The 19220-nt window shown below is 38.8% G+C and overlaps 1 protein-coding gene across 25 annotated transcripts in view; it reads left to right on the top strand.

Annotated features, from left to right (window-relative positions):
• CHD8 (chromodomain helicase DNA binding protein 8) overlaps positions 1-19220 on the top strand; it is a 58737-nt gene that overhangs the window by 26830 nt on the left and 12687 nt on the right. For 16 of the 25 annotated variants that reach the window (XM_086322258.1, XM_086322270.1, XM_086322268.1 and 13 more), the window contains 19 exons: positions 2230-2412; positions 2496-2564; positions 2933-2988; positions 3493-3610; positions 6330-6413; positions 11835-11972; positions 12367-12488; positions 12632-12875; positions 13798-13974; positions 14946-15089; positions 15233-15488; positions 16038-16248; positions 16497-16692; positions 17164-17331; positions 17523-17702; positions 17856-17966; positions 18311-18507; positions 18730-18929; positions 19010-19190. In XM_086322258.1, the coding sequence (XP_086178384.1) occupies positions 2230-2412; positions 2496-2564; positions 2933-2988; positions 3493-3610; positions 6330-6413; positions 11835-11972; positions 12367-12488; positions 12632-12875; positions 13798-13974; positions 14946-15089; positions 15233-15488; positions 16038-16248; positions 16497-16692; positions 17164-17331; positions 17523-17702; positions 17856-17966; positions 18311-18507; positions 18730-18929; positions 19010-19190 (3035 nt within the window). The remainder of the gene's footprint in view (positions 1-2229; positions 2413-2495; positions 2565-2932; positions 2989-3492; positions 3611-6329; positions 6414-11834; positions 11973-12366; positions 12489-12631; positions 12876-13797; positions 13975-14945; positions 15090-15232; positions 15489-16037; positions 16249-16496; positions 16693-17163; positions 17332-17522; positions 17703-17855; positions 17967-18310; positions 18508-18729; positions 18930-19009; positions 19191-19220) is intronic. The other 9 variants (XM_086322262.1, XM_086322272.1, XM_086322264.1 and 6 more) reach the window with 1 other exon arrangement.

Genomic DNA, 19220 nt, shown 5'->3' with positions numbered 1-19220 from the left:
TGGGGTAAACATTTGACCTTTTAACTTTATAAGAATCTGCTGCCTTCTGAAGTGATTGTCATTTTATACATCGACCAGCAGTGAGAGTTCCAGCTCCACATCTTCACTGTTCATTCTTGTTTGTCTACCCCATTCTTTTTATATAGTTCTATAGTATTCCATTTTTTGACTATAGCATAATTTGTTCAATGCAACCCTGTTGGTGGGCATTTAGGTTTTCTCTGGTCTTTTACTACCACAGATAATGCTGGCAGAGATTTGTTGTTCTTTGTTGTTGTTGTTTAGTTGCTAAGTTGTATATAACTCTTTTGCAGCCCCATGGACTGCCAGGCTCCTCTGTCCATGGAATTTCCCAGGCAAGAATACTGGAGTGGGTTGCCCTTTCTTTCTCCAGGGAACCTTCCTAACTCAGAGATTGAGTCTCCTGCATTGGCAGGCAGGTTCTTTAACCACTGAGCCACCAGAGAATCCCACAGAGATTTGTATACATGTACAAATTTATCTGTAGGATAATATCTTTGAAGTGGAATTGTTGGGTCAATGGGTAGTGTCAAATTTTGTTCTATAGAAATTTTCTGCATGCCACTGTGTACTCTCACCAGCAATGTATGAGTTCCTATTTCAAATATTTGATCAAACTCTCAGATTTTTGCCTCTCAGTTAGATGCAAAAAAAAAAAGGTAGTTTAGTTTTCAGTTGTAACAATTTTATTGTGAGTGTGAGCATCATTTTACATTGAAAGCCATTCGTGTTTTTTTCCTACAAAAGTTATCTGTTCATGTTATTTGCTCATATTTCTATTGTATTGATTTTTTTTCTTAGTTATACGATCAAATTGATCAGTCACTTTATCAGAAACACCTTTCCTACTCCAGGATTATTTAAAGAAAAAAATTCTTCCACATCTTTTAGAAATTTTGTCTTTTTTTAAACTTTGAAATCATTCAATCTTTTTATAAATTTGTTTCTCTAGATACAAGAAACAAATTTGTTTGGCTAGTGGTTTGTTTTCAATCCCATGTATAGAATAATCCACTGTTTCCTCACTGATTAAAAGTACTATTTTTATCATGTTCTAAATCCACCTAAGTATTTTAATCTATATTTGGACACTATTTCATTGATCTGTTTATCTCCTCTTGGAGAGGTACCAAGCTGTGTTAATCAGTATAGCTTTATATTGGCTTTAACATCTGATAAGGCCAAGTATACCTTTTCATATTTTTATGGTTATTCTTTGATGTTTAGTTCTCTGTTGAATTTTAGAATCAGCTTATCGAATTTAAAAGTTTTGTTAAATTTGTTTTTCAAATTTTGTGATTGAGGAGTTTATATGTGTATTTCATTATTTCGTACTAAATTTAATACTTAAGATGATCTTTTTTCATAAAAAGACTTTTCTTTTATTGTATTTTCTGGCTTAGTCTATGTAAGAATGCCATTGATTTTTAAAAATTAACTTTATGCCAAGCAAATTTATCAAATCAATTTTAGTACAATTGATTGTACTAAATTGTACTACTAAGTACTAAAATTGAATTTACAAATCAGTTTTAGTAGTTCTGCTTTTAATGACTCATTTGATTTTGGATTTTCCAGGGGTTATAATCATTACTGAAAAATAATTTTTTCTCTCCATCCTTCCTAATTTTTATCATGAGCTGCACCTATTACTGAGATTATTTAATTAAATTTTGCTCAACCATTTGAAAGAATGAGGTAGATCTGAAATTCATTGATATGGAAAACATCTCCAAGAAAAATGTTAACAAAAAGTAAGCAGCAGAACAGTATGTGCAATATGATCCTATTTATTAAACAAACAAAACTTTAGAACTAAGACAGACAAACAATTAGAAACAATGTTTTTGTACCAGTGGACTCCAGGGCTGCTCCTGGTGTGAAGTTCATTGTACCCTGCAGGTAGAGAGTTTAAAGAGTTTTATTTCAGTTTTTCAGTGCCTCTTGCCAATAGTACCCAGGTTACTTTCAGATGGATTCTGATACTATAATGAAAGAATTCAGGAAATTAATATTTACTCAGTACTAGAATAAGTTACATGGTTTAACATCACACAATTTGATAAACAAGCTCTTTATCATCTTTTGGTTTGATTTTTCCTAGGGAATTTGGAGTCAAATCTAAGTACATGACTATAGGCAAATAGTTTTAAAGGTTTTCTCTTTGAGAGACCTAAGCAGTTATTTTGACTGTTTTTGCCCCTGTAGAAGAGGCGCTCAAACCGCCAAGTTAAGCGAAAAAAATATACAGAGGATCTGGATATAAAGATCACAGACGATGAAGAAGAAGAAGAAGTGGATGTAACTGGTCCAATCAAAACTGAGCCTATCCTTCCTGAGCCAGTGCAGGAACCAGATGGCGAGACTTTGCCTTCCATGCAGTTCTTTGTGGTAAGCTGAGAACTTAAGCAATTTGAGATGTATATCTTGCTGCTCACAATCTCTTTGTTTGACTGACTGCATCTTTTCTGCAGGAGAATCCCAGTGAAGAAGATGCTGCCATTGTAGACAAAGTGCTTTCTATGCGTATTGTGAAGAAGGAGGTGAGGCCTGTTTTCAATGTTAGCCCATAATGCTACAGTTACAGGCTTTATGTAGTGAGCACTTTTGGATGTCAGTTTATATCGCTACAATGTAGTTACAAGAGATAGTGGAGAAAAGTTAGGTGTAAAGTAAGAACTGTCTTATTGCCCCTTCTTTCACTTACCTGTTTAAATCCAGAAAGGGCTTATTTTCTCCAGCTATCAGGCTTCTAGCATTAAAATGCCAGATTAAGTTCTTTAATCCTTTAGTCAGTGATATATCCTAGATGATGTATTTTATTCTTGGTATGAAAGTCTACCACGTGTGCTAAAATTAAGGATTCTCTTTGAGAAATGAGTTATTAATAACTGTAATTTTTTTCTTCCAGCTTCCTTCTGGACAGTATACTGAAGCAGAAGAGTTCTTTGTCAAGTATAAGAACTAGTACGTGATCTATGCAAAAAGCTTTTCACCCCAAATTCCACAGGGTTGTAAAAAGTTCTCCTGTATAGTCTATCCTGATTGGGAATGTGTCCCTTTTTTTTTTTAAATAGTTTTCCTCACCCAAATTGTTTCCAGTGAGGAAAATGTTCAGAGAGAAGCTCAGAAATTGACTGATTAATATTTGCCTACAGAAAAGTGGGGTAAGGGTGGTTGCTGATAAAATCCCATGTAATCCTGACATTAAGACCTTGCTACTCAGTGTGATCCATCGACCAGCAGAACTAGCATCATTTGGGAGCCCATTAGAAATGTGAACTTTCAAGCCAGCCCTAGACTAAGTGGTTGGTGTAAAAAATCAAGTTGAAGAGGCACTGATCTAAGAGACTAACTCCCCATTGAAGCAACATACTCTTAGGTCTGCTTTTGGTTAATCTCCTCATCTCAGACGCTAGCTTACCAGTTCCACTTTCTCATACCATGGCTGACTATTTCCATCTTCTTTAGCTCCTATCTGCACTGTGAATGGGCTACCATCTCGCAACTGGAGAAGGATAAGAGGATCCATCAAAAACTAAAGCGCTTCAAAACCAAAATGGCTCAGATGAGACACTTCTTCCATGAGGTAATTAGGGATAGGTGTTGTTTACCATTTATTTCATAGAAGCGTACATTTTTGGGGTTACCCCTGACCGTTCAAAAGACTTATAGTTGCTTTATATGTATGGTTATATAAGTTTCATTTCAGTCATTGGACTCTCCTTATTTAATTGCCCTATGCTTTGTTTTACCAGGTTAAATATAGTCTTTTTGTAAGTTATAGAATGTTTTGAAATTGAGTTGTTTGATATTCATGAAGTATTTTCAAAACAGATGATAAACTATCTGGCCCACTTCAGGCATTCTTCTCCCTCTATTGTCAGTCTTTAACAACTGATGCTATCTATAGACATAAGCAACCATATCATTAAGAGGGAACATTTATTTTCTCAAATTTCTAATCCAGTATAACTAGCAATAGTGATACAGGAACTTTAATATCTTACACCCAGTATTACTACTAGTTAAGTACTGGAGCATCTGTGAGAATCTCTTGAGCTGTATTTTAACACTCCATTTTTCTTTGAAAACTTTTTGTACATATATCTTTTCCAAAATGGGTTTTTTTAAATCTGTATTTAATATACTAAGTGCCTTGAGAAAAAGAATTCTTTTTCAAAGTTTCTTAAGACCTAAAGAAGAAGAGGTCTAATAAGAAGAATGAAAGAAAGAATAATGTATAGCTTCAGCAAAAAAAAGGCCAGTTGTGGCCAAATACATCTGATGAAGCTAACTTTATATAACCAGATTTGTCAATAAGTGAGTTATATTCCACATCACTTCGAGAGAGCAAGTAGGACCATGTAGGTTTTATAATTTCTTTTTATATGAAAATAAAATAATGATTGGGTTGTGGAGGGTTTTTTTTTGGCCTATGTTCTTTTAAAGCCTAATTTGTGAAATGTACAGTGAAACTGTAATCCCATTTCAGCTGATACTAGATATATAATTTGTGGCCACTGAGCCAAGCTCTGCTAATCTGACTTGTGTACCAGTCAGATTTGCCTTTATAGGTAGGTCATTTAGCCAAATCAATCACTCATTTATTCATTATTTTATGTGCTAGTCACTGCAGTTAACAGATCACACATGGTCTGTGTTCTCATATAGCTCACTGTCTAATGGGGAGGGAGAGAGAGATTTTAAAATAATTCAAATTGTGATAAGTACCAGCAAAGAAGGAGCATAGGAAGACATTAAAAAATGCCTGCTTTGGATAATCAGGGAAGGCTTCACTGAGAACTGAATTATGAACAGAAGTTAGCAAGGCTGTAAGCACCTGTAAGTAGTACCGCTGGCATGGGAAGTAGCAATATATGAAGGCCCCGAGACAGGATGAGGAACTGAAAGCACAGTGGTATTTATATATGATAGAAGCAGGTGCCTACAGACATTTTAGTTTTGTTTTTATTCTAAGTGCAAAAGGGGAAACCATTGGACTATTTAAAACAGCCAAAGACATAAACCAGTTCTCACCTTTAAAAGATCATCTAGACTTTGGAGAATGGATGGGAGAAGAGTAAGCGTGAAAGTAGGATGAGCCGTAAGGAGGCCATTGACATTTTCTAGATGAGAAATTATCATGGCTTTATAGCAGAGTGCTTTCAGTTGTTGGAGAGAAGGGATAGATTTGAGTTTACTTTAAAGTAGGATTGATGGCAATTGGTATGATGGCTTACATAGACAGGTATTAAAGAATGGAAGATCTTAGAAGCAACTGGTTTAGGGAAAATCAAGATTTTAGTTTAGACCATGTTAAGTTTAAAATTCTGTAACATGTCTAGCAAGGAGATAGATATACAAAACTGGATTTTTTAGGCTACAATTAAAATTTGAAATGTATCAGCATATACATTGTTATTAAAGCCTTAATAACTATGCCAGAGTGATAGGAGAAATATTAGGGAAAAGATAGGCCACAAAAATCAGTGGGAAAGTGCCGTAAGAAGGAAGAATTTTTTTCCCCTAAGGTTTCTTTGAGATTTCTCTTTGGAGCCTTGGGTTATTTATCTTGGGATATCACCCAAAGTTAGATACCAGTGACTTAGGAAAAAAAGAGCCAGTAAAGGTGACTGAGAATTGACCAAAACAAAAAGTGAAACCAAAATAAGGCTACAAAAGTGAATATAGTGTCTCAGAAAAGCCTAGAGAGTGCTTTTGGGAGAAAGATGAATTGTTGAATACTTTGTAGCTATAAATTAAGGTGAGTACAGAAATGTTTCCATTGTATTTGGCAATTTGGAGATCATGAATGACCTTGATGAGTGGTTTCATTATGTGATGGAAGTATAAAGAAGAGTGGAATGAATGGACAAGTATTCAGGTGATGACATGGAGGTGCTATGTGTTTGAAACTCTTGGGAAAGTTTACGTATGAAGCAGAACAGAAGAATAGTTGCAGGGGGATGGAGAGTCAGAGAGGTCTTTTTAAGGATGTGAACTAGTAGAATATGGGAATGTTGCCCTAGAGAGGGATTCCTAAGAAGGCAGGAAGGAATGAAATCCAAAGCATATATGGAGAGAGTAGCCACTGTTCGGAGTAGTGACACTTGATCTGGTAACATGAGAAGATAGGTGCAAACACAGGTAAGTGTGTAGGATTTGATAGGGTGAAAATGGGGAACTCACTTCTTTTTTCTTAATAAATTTTGAAGTAAGGATATCCACTAAAGGTTGGGTGGAAGGGTGAATTTCCTAGACAGTGATCTTTTTGGTTTTATTGTTTGGTTTCATAATTCCTCTAGGATGAAGAGCCCTTCAACCCAGACTATGTAGAGGTGGATAGGATATTGGATGAGTCTCACAGTATTGACAAGGACAATGGGGAGGTGAGTTGGGACGTGGAGGAACATGAAAGAAAGGCCTTAAAGATTTCTGCCTGTCTGCTTGCCCATCCTTTATATTTCAGATTTGGCTGAAAAATTCTTGGATTGAAAAGGTACTTTTGAATTTTTTCTGAGAGATCCTCAGAATAATATTGGGAAGGTAGAGGAGTACAGAGAGAGACTAAAGAGAAAGATTCTCTTGAAGTCAGATATCTGGAAGCTGTTATTTTCAAGGACTCGTTCACCTTGGTCTCATTTTCTCTCAGATTTTATATGAGAGACCCTTGACATTCAGTTGAGGGTGAGAGGTGGGGATAGAGAAAGGAATACTTTATCAATTTCCAAATATATGAATATAAAAATACTTGCATAGACTCATAGCTTTCTCTATGTTGTTGAGAATTATTTATTTCCTGAACTGGGGCTTCCCCAGTGGCTTAGTGGTAAAGAATCTGCCTGCGGTGCAGAAGCCGCAGGAGACACGGGTTCTGTCCCTGGGTCTGGAAGATCCCCTGGAGGAGGAAATGGCAATCCACTCCAGTATTCTTGCCTCGGAAATCCAATGGACAGAGGAGCCGGGCGGGCTACAGTCCATAAGGTTGCAAAGAGTCAAACACGACTGAAGTGACTGAGCACACATGTGCAGCATCAGGTAAATGCATTTTCATTTGTCTCTAAAACATATACTACATTTGAATCAGTGCTTTTAAACAGGTTGTTCCCACAAGTGCAGATATAGTACATCTAGGGTAGGACCAAGAGTTGGTTCTTCAAGGGGTTCTCATGCATAGCTTGATTTAGGAACCCCAGAACTAAAGCTTCCTAAATCCTGAAGGATGATGCTGTGAAAGTGCTGCACTCAATATCCCAGCAAATTTGGAAAACTCAGCAGTGGCCACAGGACTGGAAAAGGTCAGTTCTCATTCCAATCCCAAAGAAAGGCAATGCCAAAGAATGCTCAAACTACTGCACAATTGCACTCATCTCACAGGCTAGTAAAGTAATGCTCAAAATTCTCCAAGCCAGGATTCAGCAATATGTGAACTGTGAACTTCCAGATGTTCAAGCTGGTTTTAGAAAAGGCAGAGGAACCAGAGATCAAATTGCCAACATCCGCTGGATCATGGAAAAAGCAAGAGAGTTCCAGAAAAACATCTATTTCTGCTTTATTGACTATGCCAAAGCCTTGGACTGTGTGGATCACAATAAACTGTGGAAAATTCTGAAAGAGATGGGAATACCAGACCACCTGATCTGCCTCCTGAGAAATATGTATGCAGGTCAGGAAGCAACAGAACTGGACATGGAACAACAGACTGGTTCCAAATAGGAAAAGGAGTTCGTCAAGGCTGTATATTGTCACCCTGCTTACTTAACTTCTATGCAGAGTACATCATGAGAAACACTGGACTAGAAGAAGCATAAGCTGGAATCAAGATTGCCAGGAGAAATATCAATAACCTCAGATATGCAGATGACACCACCCTTATGGCAGAAAGTGAAGAGGAACTACAAAGCCTCTTGATGAAAGTGAAAGAGGAGAGTGAAAAAGTTGGCTGAAAGCTCAACGCTCAGAAAACGAAGATCATGGCATCTGGTCCCATCACTTCATGGGAAATAGATGGGGAAACAGTGGAAACAGTGTCAGACTTTATTTTTTTGGGCTCCAGAATCACTACAGATGGTGACTGCAGCCATGAAATTAAAAGACGCTTACTCCTTGGAAGGAAAGTTATGACCAACCTAGATAGCATATTCAAAAGCAGAGACATTACTTTGCCAACAGAGGTCCGTCTAGTCAAGGCTATAGTTTTTCCAGTGGTCATGTATGGATGTGAGAGTTGGACTGTGAAGAAGGCTGAGCACCAAAGAATTGCTGCTTTTGAACTGTGGTGTTGGAGAAGACTCTTGAGAGTCCCTTGGACTGCAAGGAGGTCCAACCAGTCCATTCTAAAAGAGATCAGCCCTGGGATTTCTTTGGAAGGAATCATGCTAAAGCTGAAACTCCAGTACTTTGACCACCTCATGCGAAGAGTTGACTCACTGGAAAAGACTCTGATGCTGGGAGGGATTGGGGGCAGGAGGAGAAGGGTACGACAGAGGATGAGATGGCTGGATGGCATCACTGACTCGATGACGTGAGTCTGGGTGAACTCCGGGAGTTGGTGATGGACAGGGAGGCCTGGCGTGCTGTGATTCCTGGGGTCACAAAGAGTCAGACATGACTGAGCGACTGAACTGAACTGACATGTTTTCTTTCATTAATCACTTTTTTTCATTTTCCAACCAACAGTTATATAGATCTAAGCCACCAGTGAATTCAACATTGCTCTCTTTTATTCAGATTTACTTGGACCATGAACCAGCACTTTGTTAGAACTCTTCTCACTTCTAGTGTAAGTTGTTAGTTTAACATCACAGGGTCACATTTCATCAAAATTTTATCACTCAAATAGTTCCTGCTTACAGAGTGACTAGTAGGGAACAGCAGAGCCTTGAGACATCAGTGCTAGATGGCAGACTGGGTTCACTCACAAACTAAGTGACTTGCTCCCATATGTCATCCTTGTAGAAGCTTGTAGAACCTAAGAATCAAAGTCTTCCATCTGTTAAAGCCCAAGTTTGTTTTATAAGCTTTCAAGGTTACTCAGATAGAACCTTAGCTATTCAAAGTCATTATAATGCAGTGTCTTTAAATCCTAACAAGAATACCTCAGAAACCACATATTTCTGCTTTTGTGATTAGGGGTGGGAATTACTGCTTATTGTTCATTTGTGGGAGGTGAGAGTGGAATGGACCAGTTATTAGTCAGGACAGGTTAGCCATTGTTACATTATTCTCATTACTTTCAGCTTCTCAGCCTTCCTAGCCTTCAAAATGTTATGCTTTCTATCACTATACTTGTACTTTCATCTTCCAAAAGTAATTAGATTTTGATTAGGCCCCTCTGGAATGTTATTAGACCTGGCATGACAGATGAAAGTGTTTTAGTACCCTAATTTACACTTCTAATATTGGATAAAAACTTTGCCCATTTCCCCTGACCCAAAATGAGCTTAGTCATCCTTATTACATTACACAGTAGTGGAAATAAGTATTATAATAAATATTAATTAAAGTTCTTGGAAAATAAGTTATGATGCTGGAAATGTGTGACCTGGACAAATGTCTTTATGTAGAAAGTGACCCGAGTCACTACAATAAAGAAAAAAGTAAAAGAGAAATTACATAGATTCTAGTTTTTCCATGATCTGTCTGTCTTAAACACTTGGCATCTTCACACTTCTTGCTGGCTATTTTAAGGAGTATTCTGTCAGTAGATGATTAGAGATTTCTTGATGATTACATTCAGTTCAGTTCAGTCGCTCAGTCGTGTCCGACTCTTTGCGACCCCATGAATCATAGCACGCCAGGCCTCCCTGTCCATCACCAACTCCCAGAGTTCACCCAAACTCATGTGCATCAAGTCTGTGATGCCATCCAGACATCTCATCCTCTGTCATCCCCTTCTCCTCCTGCCCCCAATCCCTCCCAGCATCAGGGTCTTTTCCAATGAGTCAACTCTTCACATGAGGTGGCTGAAGTATTGGAGTTTCAGCCTCAGCATCAGTCCTTCCAATGAACACCCAGGACTGGTCTCCTTTAGGATGGACTGGTTGGATCTCCTTGCAGTCCAAGGGACTCTCAAGAGTCTTCTCCAGCACCACAGTTCAAAAGCATCAATTCTTTGGTGCTCAGCTTTTTTTGTAGTCCAACTCTCACATCCATACATGACCACTGGAAAACCATAGCCTTGACTAGATGGACCTTCGTTTGCAAAGTAATGTCTCTGCTTTTGAATATGCTATCTAGGTTGGTCATAACTTTCCTTCCAAGGAGTAAGCGTCTTTTAATTTCATGGCTGCAGTCACCATCTACCGTGATTTTGGAGCCCAAAAAAATAAAGTCTGACACCTTTTCCACTGTTTCCCCATCTATTTCCCATGAAGTGATGGGACCAGATGCCATGATCTTCGTTTTCTGAGCGTTGAGCTTTCAGCCAACTTTTTCACTCTCCTCTTTCACTTTCATCAAGAGGCTTTGTAGTTCCTCTTCATTTTCTGCCGTAAGGGTGGTGTCATCTGCATATCTGAGGTTATTGATATTTCTCCTGGCAATCTTGATTCCAGCTTGTGCTTCTTCCAGCCCAACATTTCTCATGAAACACTACATATAAGTTAAGTAAGCAGGGTGACAGTATACAGCCTTGATGTACTCCTTTTCCTATTTGGAACCAGTGTGTTGTTCCATGTCCAGTTCTAACTGTTGTGTCCTGACCTGCATACAGATTTCTCAAGAGGCAGGTCAGGTGGTCTGATATTCCCATCTCTTTCAGAATTTTCCACAGTTTATTGTGATCCACACAGTCCAAGGCTTTGGCATAGTCAATAAAGCAGAAATAGATGTTTTTCTGGAACTCACTTGCTTTTTTGATGATCCAGCAGATGTTGGCAATTTGATCTCTGGTTCCTCTCCCTTTTCTAAAACCAGCTTGAACATCTGGAAGTTCACGGTTCACATATTGCTGAAGCCTGGCTTGGAGAATTTTGAGCATTACTTTACTAGCGTGTGAGATGAGTGCAATTGTGTGGTAGTTTGAGCATTCTTTGGCATTGCCTTTCTTTGGGATTGGAATGAAAACTGACCTTTTCCAGTCTAGGCGTAGTCTAATTCTTCTTACTTCATATAAGCCCCAAATGAAAATGCAGTCAAGTCAGAAGTCATCTTAAGTACTGAGAATAGGAGCAATATTACCACTGGAATACCTGCATAGAGCATAGCAGTGTGATTGGAGCTTCAGCATCCCCTTTTCACTCTTACCTGTCTTCAGTGATACCTCTTGTAGTTATCTCCTAGCTTCCTGGGACTCACAAGGAAATCTCTTTACCACCACATGACTGCTCTTTTTTTCATGTGAAGTAGCACCTGCATTCACAGCTCCAGGAACTCAGAAGCCCAGTAGTTTCAGGCCTGCTTTGTTCCTATGGATTTAAGCTGTTTCTCTCTTCTAAAAGCAGCCTTGCTTCCACTGTTATTATATTGGGTGCCAGGAGGATAGTATGGAATGGGGGTACCATATCTTCTCAACACAATATAGAATTTTTTTTTTAATCTGCTTAGTTGGTGAGCGTAATGTTTCAGTGATTAGTGTTCTAGATAGTGTTGGGTAGAAATTTCTCTTCTAGATTCTGATAAGTTGTCTGGAAGCGTGATCAAAGGCATAAATAGTACAGTGCATCTGCAGGTGAGCCTATGGCTGATGTTTTCAGCCTGACATTTTGGGCACCTTTTTAGGTATTGACACTTAGTCAAATGCTTAATCTTCAAATCACAGCAGAGAACACGGCATCATTTCACTAAAGCTCTGACTTCTTCTCCCCTAGCCTGTAATTTACTACCTGGTGAAATGGTGCTCTCTACCCTATGAGGATAGTACGTGGGAGCTCAAAGAGGATGTTGACGAGGGCAAGATTCGAGAATTTAAACGCATCCAGTCAAGGCACCCAGAACTCAAAAGGGTGGTAAGTACATCTGCATTTAGAGTGTAAAGTCCATATAGGAAATGATTTTATTTTCCTCATAGAGTTTGGGCTTTCCTGATAGCTCAGTTGGTAAAGAATCCGCCTGCAATTCAGGAGACCCCAGTTTGATTCCTGGGTTGGGAAGATCTGCTGGAGAAGGGATGGGCTACCCACTCCAGTATTCTTGGACTTCCTTGGTGGCTCAATGGGTTTTCTCTCTCTCTCTCTTTTTTTGTTATTACAGTGTCATTGTGAAGTTGTGAATCTGAATATATTTAACATGTTTAATTTAAGCAATAATGTCTTTGAATTAACTTCACCTATTAGAACTACCTAGTATTACCTAATTTCGTTAGTGCCTCCACCCCATTTATTCAAATTTGTTACTTTTTAGAATCGTCCACAGGCAAGTGCCTGGAAGAAGTTGGAGTTGTCACATGAGTATAAAAACAGAAACCAGTTACGGGAATATCAGTTGGAAGGGGTCAACTGGCTGCTCTTTAATTGGTATAACAGGTAGGAAAAGAGTGGGACCACAAGATATAGGCTTAGTCTGGGATTGTTTTTATTTATTTTTTGTAGAAACAGGTTCATTTTATGTACTTTTTATAAGATGGTCTCTTTTGACATGCTTTTCTTTTTTTGTGATGAATTGGCAGGCAGAACTGCATCCTGGCTGATGAGATGGGATTGGGCAAAACCATTCAGTCCATTGCCTTCTTGCAGGAAGTATATAATGTGGGCATCCACGGCCCTTTCCTGGTCATTGCCCCACTGTCCACAATTACTAACTGGGAGCGGGAATTCAACACATGGACAGAGATGAACACTATTGTGTACCATGGCAGTCTGGCCAGCCGGCAGATGATACAGCAATATGAAATGTACTGCAAAGATTCACGGGTGAGTTGTATATAATGCAAATCTTATGGCATGGAAAGTAGGCCAAAGTACCTGGTATTTTAGAAGCTTTTATATGAGTCAAAGACTTTTAGTGAGACTCTCTGTGATGTAAGGTGGTGTTGTCTACTTTATGCAGGACACTTTTTCGACTTTGCTGTCTTGATCCAGTGGAAATTCTGACTTTATTTATGAATATATACATTTTAAATAGAGTTTTACCAGCATTGATTAGTTTTCATCAAGAAATAATTTTCCAGAATGAAATTCATTTAGCCACTTTTAATTCCTTGATCCATAAAATGGTGAACATAAGACATTTCTTCCTTTTTTTTTTTAAGTCTGCTGAAGTTTTCATCAAGATTAGTTCTTTTTTCTATATAAGTTTGGAAAAAGTTTCTTAACATTTAATTTTGAGTTTTTTTCCTACCATTAGTTTCCCGTTTTTATTTCCCGAAACCCATGTTTATTAAAGTCATTTTGCTCTTAATTTTGTTAAGATAATTGGATTCTTTTGTCCATTTTTAGACAGTAACCAATATTACCACATACTACATTGGCTGTTTCACTTTTAGTTTTATGTTGTGTGTTTCAGCAGTGCTCAACATTTGTGGATTTTAGTGTTTACCAACAGAAGATGTAGGGCTGAAATACATGAGGTAGGCATGCAGCAAAGTCAAGAATGTCCAGCTTCTTTCAATAAGGTCTGTGATTTTCCCAAGAAGCTGAGTGTGTTGAGGAGGCAGTGATTCAGTGATTTGACACTGTTTATCAGGAATATGAACAGTGGCAGAGGTGGATGGTGGTGCAATTTGTGTTTTCTATTAGGCCTGCCTAAATATAAAATGCAGAATATGTAGTCCAGAAGAGCTTCTCATTTAGGTACAGTTTAGGCCTTTTCTGACTTTATTGCCTTCATGCTTAGGGGCGCCTCATCCCAGGTGCATACAAGTTTGATGCCTTGATCACCACTTTTGAGATGATTTTGTCAGACTGTCCTGAGCTTCGTGAGATTGAATGGCGGTGTGTCATCATTGATGAGGCCCATCGACTAAAGAACCGTAATTGCAAACTGCTTGATAGTCTCAAGCACATGGACCTGGTGAGTTCCTCTCACTGACTTGTGGCCAGAAACACCTAGAATTAAGTAATCCTAATTCCATGTGAATTAATTTCACAGAGAAGAATCCGAATCTTGGTATTGGGTGGTGGGTGTGGCCTATGGGAATGGTAGCCTGTAAGTCATAATATTTATATAAATTTTAGAGTTAGAAGATTATTGTGGGTTAGTGGTCTCAATTGGGTGAAGAGGTGGGATGTTAAATTAGTTACTTATTTCTGCATAACAAAATACCCAAAAACCTAGTGACTTAAAACAACTATATTTTTCATGACTCTCTAGCCCAGCAACTTGGGCTGGCCTAAGTGATCTCATTCCTTCAGTGGCCTTGCCTGGAGTCAGTGATACAGCTGCAGCTGACAGTTGGTACTGGTTGTTGGCTAGGCCATCTTCCATGTGGTCTGTCACCCCTCTGTGGGCCAGACTTTGCTTCTGTACCTGGTAGAGCCAGAGCAGTGTTCCAAGAGGGTAAAGGTGGAAGGCAAGGCCTTTGAGGCTCTGAAACTCACATGGTACCCACTTCTGCTACATTCTTATTGTCAGAGCAAGTTATAAAGCACGACCATGTTCAAGTGGTGAATCTTGATAGGAAGAACTACCAAAAATCAGTGGCCATATTTAATCCCGCACAGGTACATTTCTTAGAGGGAGACATATTAATGGACCGTGGGAGAGGCATATCCGTGTGGAGAGGCATATTTAATTGGAAAAAACATGTTCTAAATATTTCTTTATTGCCTTATGATATTATGCCATATGAAATTAATATGTTAAATAATATCAAGAATATTCTTGAGTATTCTGTGTTTATCAAAAGAGGCAGCAAGTAAGAGTAATCTGGTCCATTTCCATAATTTTACAGTTAAAGAAATGGAAACTAAAGTTATATATTTTATGGAAAACTCCAGAAGTCTTTTTGAGTTTTATCTTTCTTCTGTGTTCTCCATTTCTAGGAGCACAAAGTACTGCTCACAGGAACACCATTGCAAAATACTGTGGAAGAACTTTTTAGCTTGCTTCATTTCTTGGAACCATCACAGTTTCCATCAGAATCAGAATTCCTCAAAGACTTTGGGGATCTCAAAACAGAAGAACAGGTAGGAAGTTGTCTGATGTGACACTAATGCAGAATGAAAAAATTTGTACTAGGGCAGATATCTACTGTCATTGATATCCATGTTTCCATCTAATGTGAGAATGTTTGTCTTCATGTTATTATTTTTTCCTCTGTTGGTTACAGGTTCAAAAGCTACAGGCCATTCTCAAACCAATGATGCTGAGAAGACTCAAAGAAGATGTTGAAAAGAACCTGGCACCCAAACAGGAGACCATTATTGAAGTAGAGCTAACCAACATTCAGAAGAAATACTACCGGGCTATTTTGGAGAAGAATTTCTCCTTTCTTTCCAAAGGGGCAGGTCATACTAACATGCCGAATCTACTCAACACAATGATGGAGCTGCGGAAATGCTGCAACCACCCATATCTCATCAATGGTGAGAGAACTCCTGAAACACCTGCATTTCTGTGTTACCTTGATTGCTAAGTGGTGTTCCTCAGAAACAGTAGATGCGTTGGCTGATCCATCCTAGTTTGGAAATAGAGGGGATTTCTCTTTTTAAAACCATTCTCAAGGGGAACGTCTTCCTCTAGTTCTTTCTGACCCTTTGACTCTGCATGATCTCTAAAGTTAAAAAGGATTTGCTGTTACGAATTCTGTTCTGTCTTCACTGATATTCTGTGTTGCTGTTTCTGTTTTGGATGGCAGTATGGTGGTAATAGTGGTTTTTGTGTACTACTCTAGTCCTGGTCCACATATTTACATATTTTACCCAATTCTTAAGCCTGACTTATGTGGAATATTTTGTATTAACAAAATTGAAGATATTTTAGGGTTTGGGGGTTGCTGAAATTCTATTTTCAAGTAATATTGATATCAAGTCAGGTTATTTTCTTTTCTTTGCTTCCTTATCTCAGTTAAATAAACTGCAGCCTTAGTATGTTTCTCTGGATCTCACCATCAGGTCTGATTTTTCTTTTGGCAGGTGCAGAAGAAAAAATCCTAACAGAGTTTCGAGAAGCTTGCCATATCATACCTCATGACTTCCACTTACAGGCCATGGTTCGTTCAGCTGGCAAATTGGTTCTTATTGACAAGTTACTTCCGAAACTTAAAGCTGGTGGCCATAAGGTTCTGATCTTCTCCCAAATGGTACGCTGCCTAGATATCCTAGAGGATTATCTAATCCAGAGAAGGTGAGAAAAAAGTCATTCCTTGCCTGTTTACTTTGTACGTATAAAGCTGCAAAGAGTGGGAGGCCTAGGTTTAACTAAAGTTGACCAGTACTGGGCTAAGAGAAGTATTCAAGACTCTCACTTTCAACTTTCTGATAAAATTTTTGGTGAACTAGCGATACGGGGGTACTGGTATTGATCCCAGCCTGCTTTTTTGTTCTCCTTTTCTGCTCAGCTGATTAAACTTTTTTCCTGTGATTCCCGTGCAGGTACTTATATGAGCGTATTGATGGGCGAGTTAGAGGCAACCTTCGGCAAGCTGCTATTGACCGTTTTAGCAAGCCTGACTCGGACCGATTTGTCTTTCTGCTCTGCACCCGGGCTGGTGGACTTGGCATTAATCTCACAGCTGCTGATACTTGCATCATCTTTGATTCAGACTGGAATCCGCAAAATGACCTGCAGGTAGAGGAAATCATTGTCTTAGGGACTAATCACCTAACCTGAGAGGTTTTGCAACAGGATCAGGATCTCTTAGAAAGTCTTATCTTTTCAAGAGTCTGGAATTGTTTAGTTAGTTAGGTCATCAAACTTTTTCTGTACAGGGCAGATAGTTAATATTTTAGGCTGTGCAAATCAGTCTCTGTTGTAACGGTTCTCCTCTGCTCTTGTACTACAAAAAACATCTATAAGGAAATATAAATGAATGGGTAGAGCTGTGTTTCAGCAAAAACTTTATTTCTAGAAATAGGTGACCAAGATTTGCTGACACCTGGTCTGGAGGATGGGGCAGTAATTTCATCTTGAAATTGACTTTCTGAATTTGAGTTGATCTCATGGCAGCTTTATAAATGTAAATCGGTAATTTGAATGTTTTTCCTCCCCAGCCCCTCTAATGTTGTTATCTTTGCCCTTCCTTCTATTTGTTAAAACCAGGCCCAAGCGCGTTGTCATCGAATTGGGCAGAGCAAAGCTGTGAAGGTGTACCGTCTCATCACTCGTAATTCTTACGAGAGGGAGATGTTTGATAAGGCTAGCCTCAAGTTGGGATTGGATAAAGCTGTGCTTCAGTCCATGAGTGGTCGGGATGGCAACATTACTGGAGTGAGTCTTCTTAATTTTTAGCTGTATTGTAGTAGGTCATGGTGATAAAGGGAGGCAAAAGCTATTTTTTGTACAGGAACCTGACCCCTTGTTTGGATTCTCAATGATTATCTTTAAAATATAATAAAATATCATGATATGGTTAGATAATATTCTCTGATTTTTTTTCACCTTTCTATTGGATTTTGTAGATCCAACAGTTCTCTAAGAAGGAGATTGAAGATCTCTTACGGAAAGGAGCGTATGCAGCCATAATGGAGGAAGATGATGAGGGCTCCAAGTTTTGTGAAGAGGACATTGACCAGATCTTGTTAAGACGAACCACTACCATCACCATTGAATCTGAAGGAAAGGGTTCTACCTTTGCCAAGGTATGTTCTGTTGGTGCTAGAGGCTTTTAGCACAGAGAGACAGGAATCTCTAGAATTTACTATTTCTTAAAAATATAGTTTTAAAATATACTGATTTCCCTTTACTCAAAAAAGTGGTGTAGTCAACTTTACTATTTCTTTGTTCCTCATTAGGCAAGCTTTGTGGCTTCTGAAAATAGGACTGATATTTCTCTGGATGACCCAAACTTTTGGCAAAAGTGGGCCAAAAAAGCTGATCTAGACATGGATCTACTCAATAGCAAGGTGAGCTTCCTTTTCCTTCAAGGAGGAAATATGGCAGGAAACACATTACTTTCTGGAGTCTTTACAACTGCTCTGATTCTTGAGTGCTGACCTTGGCTTATGATGGTATATCAAAGGCCATTGTAAAAGCTTTCTACATAGAGGGTCACTAAAAAGTACTTAGGTAACTATCACTTAAGTCTGCTTCCTAAGTCCCTGTAGATTATCTTGCATGTCCAAAAAAGAATCTGTCTTTGAGTATCTACAGATATTACATGCAAAGCTGTTTCAGTTTGATTATCTTTAATTCCTTTCCCATGATTATATTGTGAAAAGAGTTACTTCTCCTTCTGTTCTCTGCATAGAATAACTTGGTGATTGACACACCTAGAGTACGAAAACAGACCCGCCACTTCAGCACTCTGAAAGATGATGACCTAGTGGAATTCTCTGATTTGGAAAGTGAAGATGATGAGCGACCACGCTCTCGCCGACATGACCGTCATCATACCTATGGGCGCACTGACTGTTTTCGGGTGGAAAAGCATCTCCTGGTATATGGGTAAGACCCCACCTTGCCTCAGAGGTAGTGCATCTCCATCCTGATAGACATCTCGTTCGCTTTTTAAATTGAAAGCTATGATCAAAGAGGGGATAATGGGGAAAAATTTATTCTGTTACCATGTTTTCCCAAGATGGTTTTGTCTCCCATGATTTGGAAAGTGTGAATTTGAGGGACTGGGGTCCCTAGGAAAATATCTACATGATTGCTTTTTTTTTGTAGTTGGGGACGATGGCGAGATATTCTGTCTCATGGACGCTTCAAGCGACGGATGACTGAAAGAGATGTGGAAACAATTTGCCGGGCCATCCTCGTGTACTGTCTCTTACACTATCGTGGGGACGAAAACATCAAAGGCTTCATTTGGGACTTGATTAGCCCTGCTGAAAATGGCAAGACAAAAGAATTGCAGAATCATTCAGGTGATTATCAAGTCTTTGCTTTTTGTCTTGCTCTAGGTTACCTAATCCTTTTCAGGTCCAAGGGTTTTTCTCAATCCAAGTCTTCAATGTATCCACTTCCCCAGGTCTGTCTATCCCTGTGCCTCGTGGACGCAAGGGGAAAAAAGTAAAGTCACAAAGCACTTTTGATATCCATAAGGCAGATTGGATCCGGAAATATAATCCTGATACTCTGTTTCAAGATGAGAGTTATAAGAAGCACTTGAAACATCAGTGTAACAAGTAAGGATGGAATTTAGCAGACTAAAGCAT

The sequence above is a fragment of the Bos grunniens genome, chromosome 10 (genome assembly GCF_055505025.1).
Source record: "Bos grunniens cultivar Pamir isolate PY7600 chromosome 10, Bosgru_T2T1.0, whole genome shotgun sequence".
In the NCBI taxonomy this organism is placed as follows: domain Eukaryota; kingdom Metazoa; phylum Chordata; class Mammalia; order Artiodactyla; family Bovidae; genus Bos; species Bos grunniens.
The sequence above is the reverse complement of the archived record's forward strand: the minus strand, read 5'-3'. Positions and strand labels throughout refer to the sequence as shown.